The sequence below is a fragment of the Schistocerca nitens genome, chromosome 3, assembly GCF_023898315.1.
Source record: "Schistocerca nitens isolate TAMUIC-IGC-003100 chromosome 3, iqSchNite1.1, whole genome shotgun sequence".
Taxonomy (NCBI): Eukaryota; Metazoa; Arthropoda; class Insecta; order Orthoptera; family Acrididae; genus Schistocerca; species Schistocerca nitens.
In genome coordinates, this window is record NC_064616.1 from 67,811,080 (window position 1) to 67,828,433 (window position 17,354).

Here is a 17,354-nt window from a genome sequence, read left to right on the forward strand (position 1 = left end):
ACTGGATTCAGCCTTCCACAACTGTTCCACACAGAAAGTTGTAATATGGTGTCTCCTTTCAATCATCACATGTATGCTTATGAGGTAGACATTGAGATAAGTGATCCCAGAATAGAAAAGCAGTAACAATCACTTAGAGGAAAGGCACCTGGATCAGATGAGATACCTGCAAGATCATACAAAGAATTTACTTTTCTTCTGGCAGCAGTTTATTCATAGGTTGGGTTGCAGTAGCAACAAAGTGTATCCAGTGACTGGTACAAGGCCCATGTCAGTCCTGTCTTCAAGAAGGGTTGTAGGACAGATGCACATAACTGTAGGCTTATATTGCTGACTTCAATCTGTTGTGGAATTATGGAACATGTTTTATGCTCTCATATTACAATGGTTTTGGAGAACTAAAATGTCTCCTTTAAATATCATCACGGATACCGCAGACAATGATATTGCAAACACAGCGTATTCTGTCCCTCCTTGAGGTCCACAGAGATGTATACATTCATGTTCTGGTTAATGTTGGTTCACCGTATGTAATGTGTATCTCCCTTGCAATGGTGAAGGATTTCAGAATGTGTCGTCTGCAGTGATTTCTTAGCTCCATCCGTCCTTCATTATTTTAGAAGTCTTCAATGCTAATAACCATTTGTGAGGTGAAACCGAGACCACCTTGCCTCTGTTGTATTTCCTGTGAATAGTTTCTAAATGATTTATCACATTGTCCTAACACCACCATCTTTTCCTATTTCCCATCCTCTTAGGTTGTGAAACAGACTCTAAAACTACTGTGCAATGAAGAGCCAAAGAAACTGGTAAACCTATCTAATGTTGTGTAGGGCCCCTGTGAGCACACAGAAGGGCTGCAACACAATGTGGCGTGGACTAGACTATTGTGTAACTGACACCATGAATCCTGCAGGGCTGTCCACAAATCTGTAAGAGTGTGAGGGGGTGGAGATCTCTTCTGAACAGTGCGTTGCAATGCATTCCAGATGTGTTCAATAATGTTCGTGTATTGGGAGTTCGGTGGACAGTGGAAGTGTTTAAACTCAGATGAGTGTTCCTGGAGCCGCTCTAGCAATTCTGGATGTGCGGGTTGTCACATTGTCATGCTGGAATTGTCCAAGTCTGTCGGAATGCATAGTGGACACGAATGGATGCAGGTGATCAGACAGGATGCTTATGTGTGTGTCACCTATCACTCGTTTCTAGACGTGTTAGGGTACCATATCGCTCGAACTGCACGTGCCCCACACCATTACAGACCCTCCACCCTGCTGACATGCAGGGTCCGTGGATTTGTGAGGTTGTCTCCATACCTGTACACCTCCTTTCACTCAATACAATTTGAAATGAGACTCATATGACTAGGCAACATGTGTTCCAGTCATTGACAGTCCAATGTCAGTGTCGATGGGCCCAGGCGAGGCACAGAGTTTTGTGTTGTGCAGTCGTCGAGGGTACACGAGTGGGCCTTTGGCTCTAATTCCGATATCTATGATGATTCGTTGAATGGTTCGTACAGTGACACTTGTTGATGACCTAACATTGAAATCTGCAGCAATTTGCAGAAGTGTTGCACTCTGTCATGTTGAATGATTCTATTCAGTCGCTGTCGGTACCTTTCTTACAGGATCTTTATCCAGCCACAGAGATGTCGGAGATTTGATGTTTTACTGGATTCCTGATATTCACAGTACACTTGTGAAATGGTGGTGCAGGAAAATCCCCACTTCGTCGCTACCTCGGAGATGCTGTGTCCCATCGCTCGTGTGCTGACTATAACGGCACATTCAAAATTGCTTAAATCTTGGTGACCTGCCATTGTAGCATCAGTAACCAATCTAACAACTGTGCCAGACACTTGTTGTCTCAAATAGGTGTTGCCGATCACAGCAGCATATTCTGCCTGTTTACATATATCTGTATTTGAATACACATGCCTATACCACTTTCTTTGGTGCTTCTGTGTATGTTGTATGTAACTGTTGAGGGCCCACGAGCACACTCATTTATTACGTTTTTGCTGCAATTTAAACCCAAATTAATGACATCTGATTTTGTGTGAACTGGTATTTAAAACTAATTAAGATGAATAATTGTTATTATCCCTTAAGAAATGTATATATTAAACATCATATAGTGTGTCCACAATATATTTTAGAGAAAAAAGTTTCTATTACTTTTCAAGGAATCTGTTGTTTGTTACAAAGTGATTTCCCACATCTGTTTAACACACTGTTTCTTCTTTGGCAATTTTCTGCTTCTACCCTCAAGACCAAAGAAACAGTAATTAATAATGATATTCTTGATTAAACAGGCTGCAGAACGTTTGGATGTGAAAGGCTTGCCAGACAACAAAAGGCTGCAAGAGTCATCCTCAGGTTCGGGGTCTGGCTCCACAGGTAATTCAGTCCTTGCAGCTATGGAAAGTGTACTGTAAAAGTTAAAATTGCAGTACTTCTCCTACAGAACACTGTTTGCACCTTACAGTGGGCTCATTTCCTGTTGGTGTATTTTGTATTATGACATTGATTAACTATAGTTTTTTTTCTGTTTTAAAAAAAATGCATTTAAACTTTTTTCTGGAGTATGGGATGTTAAACTCCAACCAACCTTCCTTTCCCCTTTTTGTGAAATTTTATGGTAACCCCAGTGTTGTAATAATGCAATGCTACCACCACTACAGTATTGCAACTGGTTATTTATTTTTAACCACACACAATTTTAATTGCAGATCCTTCAGTCTTAATAATTTTTCATGGCAGCTAATCTATTTTTAGAAATGTTGCTTACAATGTCGTTGGATTTGTCATACCTCTGTGAATTCTCAACTGTAAATCGACACTCCTTTGTAAACGTGCTAATATAGTAATACAACTGTAAGGAATTTATTAGGTCAGTGAAATTTAATGCAATTTTGTCATATGATGACATGATGGAGACCGTGTCTGTTGTTTGAAGACAAATGTTGATGGTGTTAGGACAGCAACCTGCCACAAATTTACTTTCAGTTCCTTTATTCAAAGGGCACCGTTACCGGTTTTGAATCGTTGTGATTCATCCTCAGATGGTTTACACACTTTCTTTATGACATGTTGTGTGTTTTTTACAGATTAATTTTCCTAAAATATAAATAATACATAATTATAAACACGCCACACACAGATGGGAGTAGGCATGATGTGGTGTAGCGGTTGCTGATGTGTGTGTCTAGTGCCAGGATCTGGGCCAGGGTCGCAGGCTTGTGGAGGTAGAGTGGAGGCCGATATGAGCGTCAATTGCCAGGGCCTGGGCCAGTGCAGGTGTGGGGAGATGGAGATGTGGCCAATTTACATTGAGGAAATTATGAAGGAAACAAACAAGAAATTTGGAAAGGAAATTAAACTTCAGAGGCAAGAAAAAAAAATGGTGGATTGCATGAGACACAGTTATTGTGTCAGAGATGGCATAGGACTTAGAGAAGCTGTTGAAGGGAATATTTAGGTTCTTGAAAAAGAGATTGAGAGTTGAATATCAACAAAAGTTAAACAACAGAAATGAGGTGATGTTGGGTGAATCATATTAGAAAAAGTATACTAAAAGTACTAGATTTGTTTCACTATTTTGACAGAAAAATAAATGACCATAGTAGAGAGGATATAAAATGCAGACTGGCAATAGCAAGGTAAGCATTTGTGAAAAAGAGGAATTTCTTCACAGCTGATGTCAGCTTCACTGTTAGGGACTTCTGTGAAGGTACTATTCTGTAGTAAATGGAAATGTGGATGATAAGCAGTTAAGACAAGAAGTGAACAGAAGGTTGTTAAATGTGGTCCTACATAAGCATGCTAAAAATTAGATGGATAGATCGAATAACAAATGAAGTACTGAATTGAATTGAGTAAATGAAACTTATGGTATAATTTGACTAAAAGAAGGGGTCAGTTGATAGGATACATTGTGAGACATCAAAGGATTGTCAGATGGAAGTGAAGTGTGAGGGGATAAAAGTTGCAGAGGGAGTCCAAGGCTTGGATGCAGTAAGCAGGTTCCACTGACGTGGGTTTTGAAGTTTCACAGAGATGAGGAGGAGCGCACTGGATAGACCGTCACGGATAACTACATACAAACCATACTTCGGACAAATGATAATGACGAGTGATTGTATATTTCATGTGTTGTCCTTTTGAGAGCTGAAAAGAAAGTGTATAAAAAAAGGTGACATACATGTTGCGTGTTATGACAGTTTACACGATATCAAAGAGTAGCAAAGTATTCACTGTGTAACTGTGGGTATTTCAGGTAAAAAGATTCACAGTTGCAGTGGCGTAGTGTGGTTGTAAAGGTTGTGGAGACTCCACAGTTATTATAGGGAGACAAAATAGTACAGTAAACAATAATTTAAACAACAGAAACAAAATTCATCAAATAAAAAAACAAAAACTACTACTACTACTGCTACCACTACCACTACCACCACCACTAATAATAATAATAATATTGATAATAATAATAACTATCTTGTTCAAGAAAGGATGACAAATCTGTAGAACTCCAGCAGCAAGAGAAGAAGCACTTATATTTTCTTGTACACAAGTGCAATGCACCTATCTTTTCTTTACACGAATAAGTTTATAACTCAGTCTACAAAGATCTGATCACTGGATAGCTCTCCAAGTAGTGTCTTTCCTATTGCTAACGTGCTATAACACGACAGCCGGGTGTTGGACATTGAATTTCTTAAATAATTCTTCACTCATTTAAGAGTACTCATGCTTCTTTCTATGCTTGCTATAATTGCAGGTAGGGTCAAAACCAAAAGCAGGAACTTCATTATTTCTTCATACACAGAGTTTAAATCATTGTTGACAATGTACTTTAAGAGGATTCTTGGAGATAAGTGTTTTTTCTCAGCAGCGTATATGTTACACAGTTCATGCTCAAGTTGTTCTTGTTCGTAAAGATACTGTTCTAATAACTGAAGCAGTTTCAACTTTGGGAATTCTTTTTGATAGTTTGGGAAACACTTTTCATTCAGAAGTTCAACAAACTGAATTTGGGATAAAGTCTTTAAATCTTCTTTCCGCCTGAACAATATGCAAATCCATTATCTCGTAAGTTAATGCCATGAGATGTGTCTTTTGACTGTCACAGGATGATAAGATGCCATTCAAACACAAGCTGTATTTAATGCATTCATCAGCGAATGTTTCTGTTCTTAATTGTCATAAGTTTCTCAAAACAGTACTGAATTCATTGTGGCAAGTAATTATACTGACAGATTTTGACTGATGAGCATTAAAGAGATGATCGACAAAAACAAAGCACCCTCGGTAGAAGCAAAGCAAGTAGACAAACGTAGGATCATCCATTCATCGTTTCTTTCCATCAGCACAGCTCAAAGATTCTGGGTCCCATTGAGAGTCTGTATCATCAATTATATAATTAAAAGTACCATATAACTCTGAGAAATGACTAGATATTGTTGAAACTGCCCTGGAACGAAAGTTTCAGTGAATGTTGCTCGCGTAAGGCAGTTTAAATCCTTTCTCAGTTAGCAATACAGTTCATTTTGATGATTTGCTGAAAAACGTGTGGAATGTAGTGCTATCACTTACAAACATGTGTACTTGTCATATGATTTTGGAGGCATGTAACAGTACCAAATTCAGGTGGTGTGTGTAACAATGAATAAACAGTGCATGGAGTCAGAACTACTTACCAGTTGTTGTAGTCCTCTTTCTCTGCCCTCCATTACTGAAGCACCATCATCTGTTTGACTAACCACTTTTCCTTCCACATTCCATTCTTTCAATACTGCATGAATAATGTTTGACACACCTTCAGCAGTTTTATCTCCAGAAACATCGTAAAATCCAATGAATCTTTCCTCAATTTTGTCTGCAATACGGTACCTGAATATTATAATGATTTGACCCTTGCATGATGTGTCTAATGTTTCATCACCCTGAATGTAAATGAAATTGCAGTTCTGAATTTCAGATTTTGTTTTCTCATTATCTGCCAAAGTTATCATTTCTGTTACAGCTCTTTGCCTTTACAAATGTCTGCTTGTGTCTGTGTATGTACGGATGGATATGTGTGTGTGTGTGTGTGTGTGTGCATGAGTGTATACCTGTCCTTTTTTCCCCCTAAGGTAAGTCTTTCTGCTCCCGGGATTGGAATGACTCCCTACCCTCTCCCTTAAAACCCACATCCTTTCGTCTTTCCCTCTCCTTCCCTCTTTCCTGATGAAGCAACCACTGGTTGCGAAAGCTTGAATTTTGTGTGTATGTTTGTGTTTGTTTGTGTATCCATAAACATGCCAGCACTTTCGTTTGGTAAGTCACATCATCTTTGTTTCTAGATCTATTACATCATTCTGTATATCTGGATAAGTTCCTTTAAAGGATGAAGATGATGAAAGATGGTCTCGGGTTAACTGCTCTCCTTAAGCTAGTAAATCCAACAATCCAGATAGTTACCGTAGTTGCTAGAGGATTCGTCTACTCCATGGCTGCAAAAGCCTAGTTCTTGTTTACAAATAAATAAAATTGTCGGAATAAGACGAGCCAATACTCTCCTGTTGGATGCAAGTAGTTCATTTTATTTCATTGCCGGAAGACGAGCGCCTTCAGAAAGGGCGTACTCAATTCTACTTTTGCCCAATAACTGAAATGATTCTTTGTTCTGCAGGTGATGTTTTGATATCTGATGCTTTTGTGCTTTCCTGTCAAAGTTCTTTCTTGTACAAATTCCCTCACCGCACCATTCCTTTTCACTACCGAGCAGAAGACATATTTAACAATATAATCTGTTAGTAACTGCATTCACAGTCAGCCAAGTATACTTTTCATACCAGGCTGTCTGAAAAGTACGTTTTTGTTTGGCTTCACTTAAAACTACACTGAGTATAGGAGTAGGTCGTTTTTCCTTCAATTCACACTTTATTGCATACATTAATGTAGAAAAAGGCATTCTTAATAAACATTCTGTAAGGTGTTCAGTTGCTGGCTCACTCATGTTGGCGACACAACGAAAATATGCACTAAAATCACACAAGAATGACTACGAACACAAACCGCGCGACTGTTCACTTCCATGTTAAAAGCCAGCATAGAAGCGGCAGAGACTAGTCTCGATAGCTGCTAGCAAGTGTAGCGCACCGGCCTTCGTGGAAGAGGGGAAGTGGGGAAGTGGAGGGGAGCCAAGAATGCCACTACAGCGCGCAGGCGCACACAGCCAGGTAAGGGAAGGGAGGTAGAGACTGGGAGCAGCTGAGTCTCAAGCAGGCAAACACACCAATACTCGGGGTGCGGCGCGGGCTACAAAGCTAATGTCTTTGCACATTTAGAGCTCTTAGTAGAAAATTATTTATATTTTTGTTATGAATTACTATTGCATCTTTTTAAAGCAGGAATACAGGGGAGACTAAGTCTCAGTCTCCTCTCACGCTAAGCCACTGTACAGTTGTAAATGTTGTAAACCAGTTCAATGTTCCTAAAACTGCCGTTTGATAGATGTCGACGGGAAGGAACCTATTGTAATGGGAAAGGAGAGAAACTGTCATATAGTACTAACATTTCATTTCACCAAAGAGCCAGAGATCTCCAAGAGACAGAAGACATGTTATGAAGTTGGTTAATAATAAATTGTTGCCAAAATGTTGTAAGGTTTGTTACAATGGTTTGAGTTGTACGGATACAGTAATATCATTGAAAATTATTTTTTTTTCAATATTATTACAGTGATAGTGTCTTGTAATAACAACACTTTGTATAGTGCCTACATTGAAACAGGTCTCATTGATTAAAAGATAGTCGTACAAGCAATGGTCAGCAAACTACAAAGGGCAACAAAAACAGATTGAAAAATTTTTCAGACAGTGGAAATCCAGGACTGGATAATGACTATATTATGAAAAGTATAAATTGCTACTCACCATACAGTTGTGATGTTGAGTCACAGTAATGCACAATAAAAAACTACAAAACCCAGAAGCTTCTGGCCAGAAGGCCATCTCATGAAGTAGCGTGCGCACATGCATGCGTACACGCATTAAAGATTTGGTGTATGTGCTGTCTCTATCACATGATGTAGCAGGCCTCCCTGAGAAAATACGAAAGTGACTGCCAGAGTCAACAATACCATGCTGGGATGGCTATGGCAAGAATTAGATTATTGTATTGATGTCTGCTCAGTCACTCGTGGTGTGCACATCGAATGTCTGTAAAAAAAATTTTAAAAAATCATAGTTTCTCTTAAAAATGCAATATGTATGACAACTGCGCAATGTTTAGTTCTTCTGCAATAAATAATTGAAAGTGTTCCCGGATGTTATGTACACCTTGTAAGGTGGTTACATGGCCACTGACACTGCATGTTGTCAATAGTCATTCCGCTGGCAACATTTTTGGCCTGGATACTTTGTTGCTGTTTGGATTCTCCATCGCAAATGAAGTTCAGATTGTCTCTGACACTGTTCCCTTCCAGGACCCCCCTGCAGGTCCGGGGTTTAGAATAGGCCCAATGTATTCCTGCCTGTCGTAAGAGCTGACTAAAAAGAGTCTCTAACATTTCAGCCTTTGTAATGGCCCCCTGTAGGGTCTGACCTCCATTTTTCCAAATTTTCCCAAACAGTGAGCTAATAGGAGAAGGGTGCCTTATCTGGTGCATCGTGTTCATCGTGCACAGGTGCTTTCATCATTCCTCATCATCACGGCTTTGCAGTTCTGCTCACACTCCATCTTTTGGGTGAGGATACCTTCCTGTGTGCAATTTCCTCCATCCACTATGCGTGCCGGTTTCTGTACTGACGACGACGATGGACTTCTTTGCACCTCATATCGAGCAAGGTAGCCAGTCCATTGTGGTGGGGCTGCCATGTACCCTGTTGGTTGTAGCCTCCTGACTACACAGGGATTGCTCTGCTGATGCCTGTGCTGTTAACTCCCCGTGTATACCAAGAAGTAGATGCACCTCTCCCTGGGGCATTATTGGGACTCCCAACAAAGGCCATCCTGCAGCTGGGTGGTGCCCGTGGGGAGGGCCCTGGTCGGAATGGGTGGTGTCAGGGCAGATGACGTGCCGTGAAGTGTACCAGGTCATCACTTCCTGGTGATGAAACATCAGCAGTCTCTAAGCACTCCAGGTCTCAATTTAATGCAAGGAAGTGTGACCCAAAATTGTTCCCCTCCCTGGCCATACCATGGGATGAATGCCAGTCTAAGGATGGCAGTGAACCTAATTCACACTGGTACCTCATATGTATGAGAGCTGATGGGGAATCCATGTTGACAAAGCTTGTTTTTTGTAGAGCATTTAGAGAACAATTTTAGGGAGGTGGAGGGATTGTCCAAAATGCGATCTGGGTCAGTCTCGATAAAACCAGCATCATCTTCCCAGTCACAGGCATTACTCACCTGTGACAAGCTGGGGATGTTTCTATTACCATTGGGCCCCTTAAGAGCTTAAATATGGTGCAGGGTATTACATTGCTCAGGGACTTTCTTTTGCAGTCTGATGCCGGGCTGTGCACCAATTTAGAGTAGTGAAGTGTCAATTTCATGTGGCGCGTCCATCAGGATCTGAGGGATAATCATGTTGCCACCAGTGCCTTCACCTCGACATACGAGGGTGACACATTACCCGAGAAGGTCGAGGTGATGGTCTACCACTATGATGTCGAGCCATATACCTACCCCAATGCGGTGCTCTAACTGCAGGAAGTTTGAGCATGTCTTCCCACTGTACTTCCCACATCACCTGTTGAGACTGTGGACATCCTTCACATCGCTACACTCTGTGTGCCCCACCCTCCATTTGTGTCAGCTGAAGAGAGCACCATGCTCCTAGCTCGCCAGACTGCAGGATTTTACAGAAAGAAAGGAAAATTGTGGAATACAAGACACTGGACCAATTGACCTACACTGAGGCTAAGACGAAATTTGAATGCCTGCACATTCTGTGCATATGACATCCCCTTATGTCGCTGCTATGAGAACAGTTCTAGCCCCATTAGTTCTGCCAATTCCTGTTAGCTCCCCTTGCTGGGGGGGGGGGGGGGGAGGGGGGGTCCCTGGCATTAACATCAATGGCGTGTTATCTACTGATACAAATGTCATTGCCTAGCACCTTTCTGTGCACTATGCCCGAGCCTCTGCGACAGAGAACTACCCCCCCAGCCTTTCGCATCCTCAAATGATAGATGGAGGGGAATGTCCTGTCATTCACTGAACGTCACAGTGAACCCTATAATGCTCTGTTTAGAGAGTGGAAGTTTCTCAGCGCCCTTGCACATTGCCCTGACTCAGCTGCTGGGCCCGATTGGATCCACAGTCAGAAGATTACACCTCTCTCGTCGGACTGCAAGGGACATCTCCTAGTCATTTTCAACCAGATCTGGTGCGATGGCATCTTTCCATCACTATGGTGGGAGAGGACCATCATTCCAGTGCTCATATTGGGTAAAAACCTGTTAGACGTGGATAGCTATCAGCCTCACCAATGTTTTTTTGTAAGCTGTTAGAATGCGTGGTTAGTCGGCACTTGTTGGCTCCTGGAGTCACGGGGCCTACTGGCTCCATTCCAGGGCGGTTTCCACCAGGGTTACTCTACCACTGATAATCTTGTGTCCCTAGTCTGCCATCTGAACAGCCTTTTCCAGATACAACACCTGATTGCCGTCTTTTTTGATTTACGAGAAGCATACGACACGACCTGGCAACATTATATCTTTGCCACTTTATGCGAGTGGGGTCTCCAGGGCCCACTCCAGATTTTTATCCAAAACTTCCTGTCACTCCGTGCATTTACGTGTCCAAATTGGTGCCTTCAATAGATACCCCCCATATCCAGGAAAACGTAGTCCCACAGGTCTTTGTATTGAGTGTGTCTCTATTTTTAGTGGCCATTAACAGTCTAGCAACAGCTTTAGGTCCGCCAATATCACCTTCTCTGCATGCAGATCACTTCTGCATTTTGTACTGCTCCTCCAGTACTGGTGTTGCTGAGTAGCATCTACAGGGAGCCATCCAAAAAGCGCAGTCAAGGGTTCTAGACCAAAGCTTGTAGTTTTCAGCCATGAAGTCATATGTCCTGCACATCAGTTGACATCGTACCATTCATCCAGAACCATAACTTTTCCTAAATGGTGATCCACTCACAGTAGTGGAGGCATGTCGATTCTTAGGACTGGTTTTCGACACCCAGTTGACTTGGCTTCCTCTTCTTCATCAACTCAAGTGGAAATGCTGGCAGCATCTCAATGCCCTCCACTGCCTGAGCAACACCAACTGAGGTGCAGATCGCTCTACACTGCTTGCAGCTCTAGAGAGCCCTTGTTCAATCCCGCCTTGACTCTGGGAGTGTGGTTTACACTTTGGCGGCACCCTTAGCATTGTGTTTACTTGACCCTGTGCAGTGCTGCGGAATTAGACTAGCGACAGTAGCTTTTAGGAGGAGTCCAGTGACCAGTGTACTGGTGGAGGCTGGAGCCCCTCCATTTCAGATCAGACATGCACAACTGCTCGCCATTTACATTTCACATATTTGTAGCTCTCCTGAGCATCAGAATTACCGTCTCCTTTTCCCAACCACAGTGATTCATCTCCCACATCAGCAGCCCAGGTTGGGGCTTAAGATTGCTGTTCATGTCTAATCACTTCTCTCTGAATTGGAGTCCTTCCCCTTACTACCTCTACTCACGGTCCATTCGTGTACATTTCCACGATGTAAACCTAGGCCAAAGCTTCGTGTGGACCTTTTGCATGGCCCTAAGGACTCAGTTAACCTCATGGCTCTCTGCTGTAACTTCCTTTTGATTCTTGACATTTCCTGTGGCTATGAAGTGGTTTACAGAGACAGCTTAATGGTGATGGTCATGTTGCCTTCGCCTGTGTTCACAGGGGACATATTGAACAGCATTCATTGCCAGATGGCTCCAGTGTTTTCACTGCAAAGCTGGTGCCCATATCTCATGCTCTTGAGTACATCCGCTCTGGTCACAGTGAGTCATTTCCTCTCTGTACTGACTCCCTGAACAGCCCACAAGCTATCAACCAGTGCTAGCCTCGCCATCCTTTGGTAGCAACCATCCAGGTGTCCACGTATGCCCTGGAACAGTCCGGTCATTCAGTGGTGTATGTCTGGACCCCAGGACATGACGGAATTTGAGGCAACAAACTTGTCGACAGGCTGGCCAAACGGGCTGGCCAAACAGGCTATGTGGAAACTGCTTCTGGAGAAGGGCATCTGTGAAACTGACCTGTGTTCAGTATTACACCACGAGGTTGTTCGGCTTTCAGAGACGAAATGACATGACCTCAGTACACACGACAAACTGTGTGCCACTAAGTAGACTACAAATATGGGGAAGTCCTCCACGCGGTCCTCTCACAGGGACTCCGTGGTTCTCTGTTGGCTCCTCATTGGCCATCATCGGGTGATCCACAGCTATATCCTGTGCCACACAGACCCACCTCAGTGTTGGTGCAGCACCCGGTTAATAGTGGCCCATATGCTGTCGAGCTATCCTGCTTTGGCTGCTTGCATCGTAATCTTTGTTTACCAGACTGGTTGTAGCTAATTTTAGCATATAACGCCTCATCAACTGATTTAGCTTTAAGTTTTATAAGTGAGGGGGGTTTTACTATTCTAAGTTTCAACACATGTCCTTTGTCCCTCTGTGTCCTCCACCCTGGTGCTTTTAGGCTGGTGGTCTTTCTGTGGTTCTTTTGGTTTTTCCTTCCTTGCGGTATTGTGCTGTACATCTCGTTTGTTTTATTCTTTCCCTTGTGGGATTGTTTTAACAGGAACAAGGGACCGATGACCGAGCAGTTCAGTCCCTTTCCCCACTTTTAAACCAACCGACCAACCCTTCCAGGAACTTCTTGACCTTTGTGCTTTCGCACCTGTTTGAGCCTGGCTTGGTGTGTGCCACAGATTTCTTTACATCCAGATGTAGTGCCCCGGTCCTGTCATGCACATCATCTTCCAGTCTCCTAATGGATGGCCGTCAAGCTAGAACTCGATCACCTTAAAGATTATGGGATCCTAGAATTGGTCACATCTAGTGCTTTGGCCACTCCTCTGGTTGTAGTCCAGAAGCCAAATGGTTCCCTCTGGCTGTGTGAAGAATTTACTTTGATAAACAATGCCCAAGATCTGATGGAAACAAACCCCATACTATGTCAAGCGGACCTCCTCTCAAAGCTTGTTGAAGGTGATTTTTTTTCTAAAATAGACCTTGCTGATCCTTGTTTACAGATTCTACTCGATGAGGAATCACAATACATTGTCATCAGTATGCCTTTTGGCTTATACGAATACAAGAGTTTGCCTATTGGTATCTCTTCTGCTCAAGTGATCTTCCAGAGATACCTGGTACAGTTTACTGTGTCAATCCCAGCTTGTTCCAGTTACCTGGATGTCTTAATTGTTATGTGTGCTATGCACCAAGACCACCTGCATAACCTCTTTTCTACATTGCATGATGCAGGGGTCAACTGATGTTTACACAAATGCCAGTTTTTCCAGGAACACTTTCCCAGCAAGGACAGGATTCAGCGTGCTGATTCTACTGTTTCTGCTACTGATTCTGTCCTGTGTCCAAAAAACTGCCAACAGTTGCAGGCTTTTTTTGGGAAAGTGAATTATTACTCAAAGTTCTTTCTGCAAGCAGCATACATCATTCATCCTCTCAACCAGTTGTGGAAGAAAAGGCATTCTGTTTCACTGTCAGCATCCTGTGAGCAGGCCTTAACACAGCTGAAGCATATGTTAAGTGGGGCACCCTCACTTACAGTCTTCTCTCTGTCATGCCCCCTTGTTTTGGTTGTGGATATTTCTCACTATGGCATTGGTGCAGTGCAGGCACACCATAATGATGACAGTACAGAGCAACCCATCCCTTATGTATCCAAAATACTGACGCCTGCATAACGTAATTATTCCCGTACCTTAGAAACAGATGTTGGCAATCATCTTTGCTATGAAGAAATTACATGTTTATCTCTTTGGGTCCCAATTTGCACTCGTTACAGACCATAAACTGCTTGTAGCACTATTTGGGCCACGCTCTCACATTACCGAGTAGATGGCCCCAAGGGGTCAGTGCTGGGCTCTTTTCCTTAGCTCCTACAACTACACCATCAGCTAGAAGCATACTGAACAACACACAAATGCAGATGCCCTTCCCTGTTTGCCCTCAGGACGAGACCCAGTGTTTGACCAACTGGTGCTCCCATGTTTTCACATTGATATGGAATGACAACATACCTTGGGAGTGTTTCCCATGACCATTACTCATGTGGTGGCGCACACGTGCACGCACGCACACACACACACACACACACACACACACCACAATCCTATTTTGCAGCATGTCATACATTATGTCCTTCATAGGTAGCCAACTTATTTTTCCAAGTCTGCTGCTTACAAGCTCTGGGCCTGGGCTCACCTCTCTGTTTTCCCATCATCTCTGATGTGCTCCTGGTGGATTGAGGGGCTCGGTACCCCTCATGTTGTCATCCCGACTACCTTACACACTCACGTCTTGGAACTCCTCCATCGTGGACACTGAGGTATGTCCCGGATGAAAGCCTGTGCCAGGTGACGTGCCTGTTGGCCAAGTCTGACAGAGGATGTGGAGGTTGTGGTGCACTGCTGTTCTGCCTCTGCTAACCATCAGGCTGCTCCACTCCAGTCTTTCACCTCTGGCCGACTGTCACCCGTGGGATGGCATTCATTTAGATTTCGCTGGCCCCTTCCTCGGCTCGATTCTGACTACCCCTACATGGCCAGCACAGTGTCCATCACCACTGCGGCCATGCCCAGTGCCCTTCAACAGATTCTCTGCACCATTGTCACTGACAATGGGCCCCAATTTACTTCTACAGCATGGGAACAGTTCTGTACCACTAATTGCATCAAACACCTGTGTAACCCTCCATTTCAAACTTCCTCCAATGGCAAATCAGAGTGGATGGCACGCACACTTAAGCAGCAAATGTTGAAGGCAGTGGTTGCATCTAGGAAGATAGCATCTCTCACAATGTTCCTGAGCACCAGCAGGTCCACCCCTATGCATGACCACAGCCTAGCAGAACTCCTTAACGATAGTCAGCTGTGTACTCTCCTCCATCTCCTGGCACCCCAAACCAAAGAACCCCAGACCTTACACATTGGATGACACGCTCCTGGTTCCGCTGTTAAGGCATTTTCCTATGGGACAAATCCCTCATGGATGCCAGCTGTGGTGGTGGCAGCTCACGGGTGGCCCCTTAAAATGGTCGATACCCCAAGAGGTTTGGTGTGTCAGTGCATTAACCGACTCCAGCCCCTCCTCCACCCTACACCTTCAGCAGAGGATCACACTGAGTTGGTGTCCCTGCCCTCACACTTCCCTCCTCCTAACATGCGCTATTTCCACTCGAGGACAGCAGCTCCCGTACGCCCAGGTACGGAGGTCGGAACATCACCGTTGCCTCAGTCTGTGCCTCGGTCATCCGTCATACTGCCGTTCCCAAGTGCAGTGCCCAATTTCCCACGTTCTTTCTCCCATCTGGTGGCATCCACTGCACCCCACAAGGCATCGACCGGGGCCCTATGATCCCTGTGTGCCCATTTTGAGACGGGGTATGTGGTGTCTGATTTGACAATTTGGATAGCCTGCCAGAAGGCATGGACATGGATGGCAGCTACTACATGGCACCCCTATAACTATTGAGCGCTGACGTCAGCACGACAGAACTGTGTGTGAGCCATACCTGCTGCGCCAGCCTATCGGTACTCGTAGGGACCCTCTAAAGCTGGCAGTGCAGGGGCTCTGTGTCAGTCAAGTTCTGACTGAGCAGGAGTCTTGCCACGTATTGGCCCTCGATCTGGTTTACTCTGTGGACTTGTCTAGTGTCATATCCATTCATAGTTTTTGTTACTATTGTTGTCATTTGCTGCATCTGCTTGTGGTTGCTGTTCTTGTCCTTGTTGTCCATAGCTGTGTTACTATGGGTTTGGGGGCTCACTGTCAGCGCCCTCAGCTAGTCAGCCTCTGGCTACTGATCTGATTGCAGTTCCTAGAGTTGGTAGGAAGCATATGGCAAATGCTGTGATGAAGGACATAGTGTTGGGCAGCATGCTCAACAACTAAGTGATCCAGTTGTTTTTTCGGCATAGTTGGACGGTGGCTATTCCTGCAGAAATCTTGTCGGTTGTCGTGCTCAAGTAGAACACGGAACATTTATTGCAGCTTAAATTGTATATCACATGACATGGTCCACAATTAGCCTTGCCTTTGGTTGTGTATGTGATGCTTCTGACAGGACTGTAGTAGGTGGTGATGGGAGTACGTACAGCACAGGTCTTGCATCCAGTTATATTACAGGTATATGGACCATTAGACAAGGAGTTGGGAGCAGGGGTTGCCTAGGGATGGTTTGGTGGGTGGAAGAATGCCACTGTTTGAGGGGTGGGAAGGAGAGTGGGTAGGACATAGCTCATTTCAAGTCATGACGAGAGGTCCTGGTGGAGAATACGATTCAGTTGTTGCACGGTACTGAGTCACAAGGGGAATGCTCCAGGGACTTCTGGAGGTGGTGGGTGACTGGAGGGATGTGGCACAGGAGATGTCTCCAGTTGCTCACCATCTCCAAAAGTCCCACTGTACAGCCACAGAGGCTCTGTACCACCCAGAACTGGAACAACTGAATCATATTCTTTGCTATGGTTTCAACATCATCTCATTATGGCCTAAAATGAGGAATGTCCCAACCACTATACTACAAACTCCTCAAACAGTGCTATTCTGACATTCACAAAATCCACACAATATCTTCGTCCATCCCTACACAACCACTTCTCCCAACCCCTTGCTGATGGCTCATATGCCTGATGAAACACCTGTCCAATATATCCTATGACCACCACCGCCACCGCCGCCACCACCGACACCACCTACTCCATTCTGGTCAGGAGCATCACCTACCCCATCCAAATGCAAGACTCCCTGTGAAAAAAGTCGTGTGATGAACAAACTAAGCTGCACCCACTCGTTGCTTGTTTTGGGTAACACTTTTGGTTTCGTCTCTTGATATATTACATGTGATGCTCACATTTCTGGCTACTGTGTTGTTTCGGTCAGTTCAATTCTTCAAATGTTAAAACTCTTGGTGTTGGCAACATGGTACAGCCTAGATAGAGAATGGTGTTTTCCCCCAGTCTGTGACTTAAAGCGTCTGAACCCTTACTCTGAAAATGAGTGTGTCCCACACATGCATTGATTAAGTTGCATCACTGTGTACAGGCGGTTTATGGAGTTACGGTGGTGGCGGCAGTGGTGGCAGCAGCAGCAGCAGCAGCAGCAGCAACTACAATAA

At 44.0% G+C, this 17,354-nt stretch overlaps 1 protein-coding gene across 1 annotated transcript in view; it reads left to right on the forward strand.

Annotated features, from left to right (window-relative positions):
* LOC126249077 (trichohyalin-like) overlaps window positions 1-17,354 on the forward strand; it is a 180,181-nt gene extending 162,827 nt beyond the window's left edge. Inside the window, exon 4 of the mRNA XM_049950728.1 lies at window positions 17,282-17,354. Within this exon, the coding sequence (XP_049806685.1) occupies window positions 17,282-17,354 (73 nt within the window). The remainder of the gene's footprint in view (window positions 1-17,281) is intronic.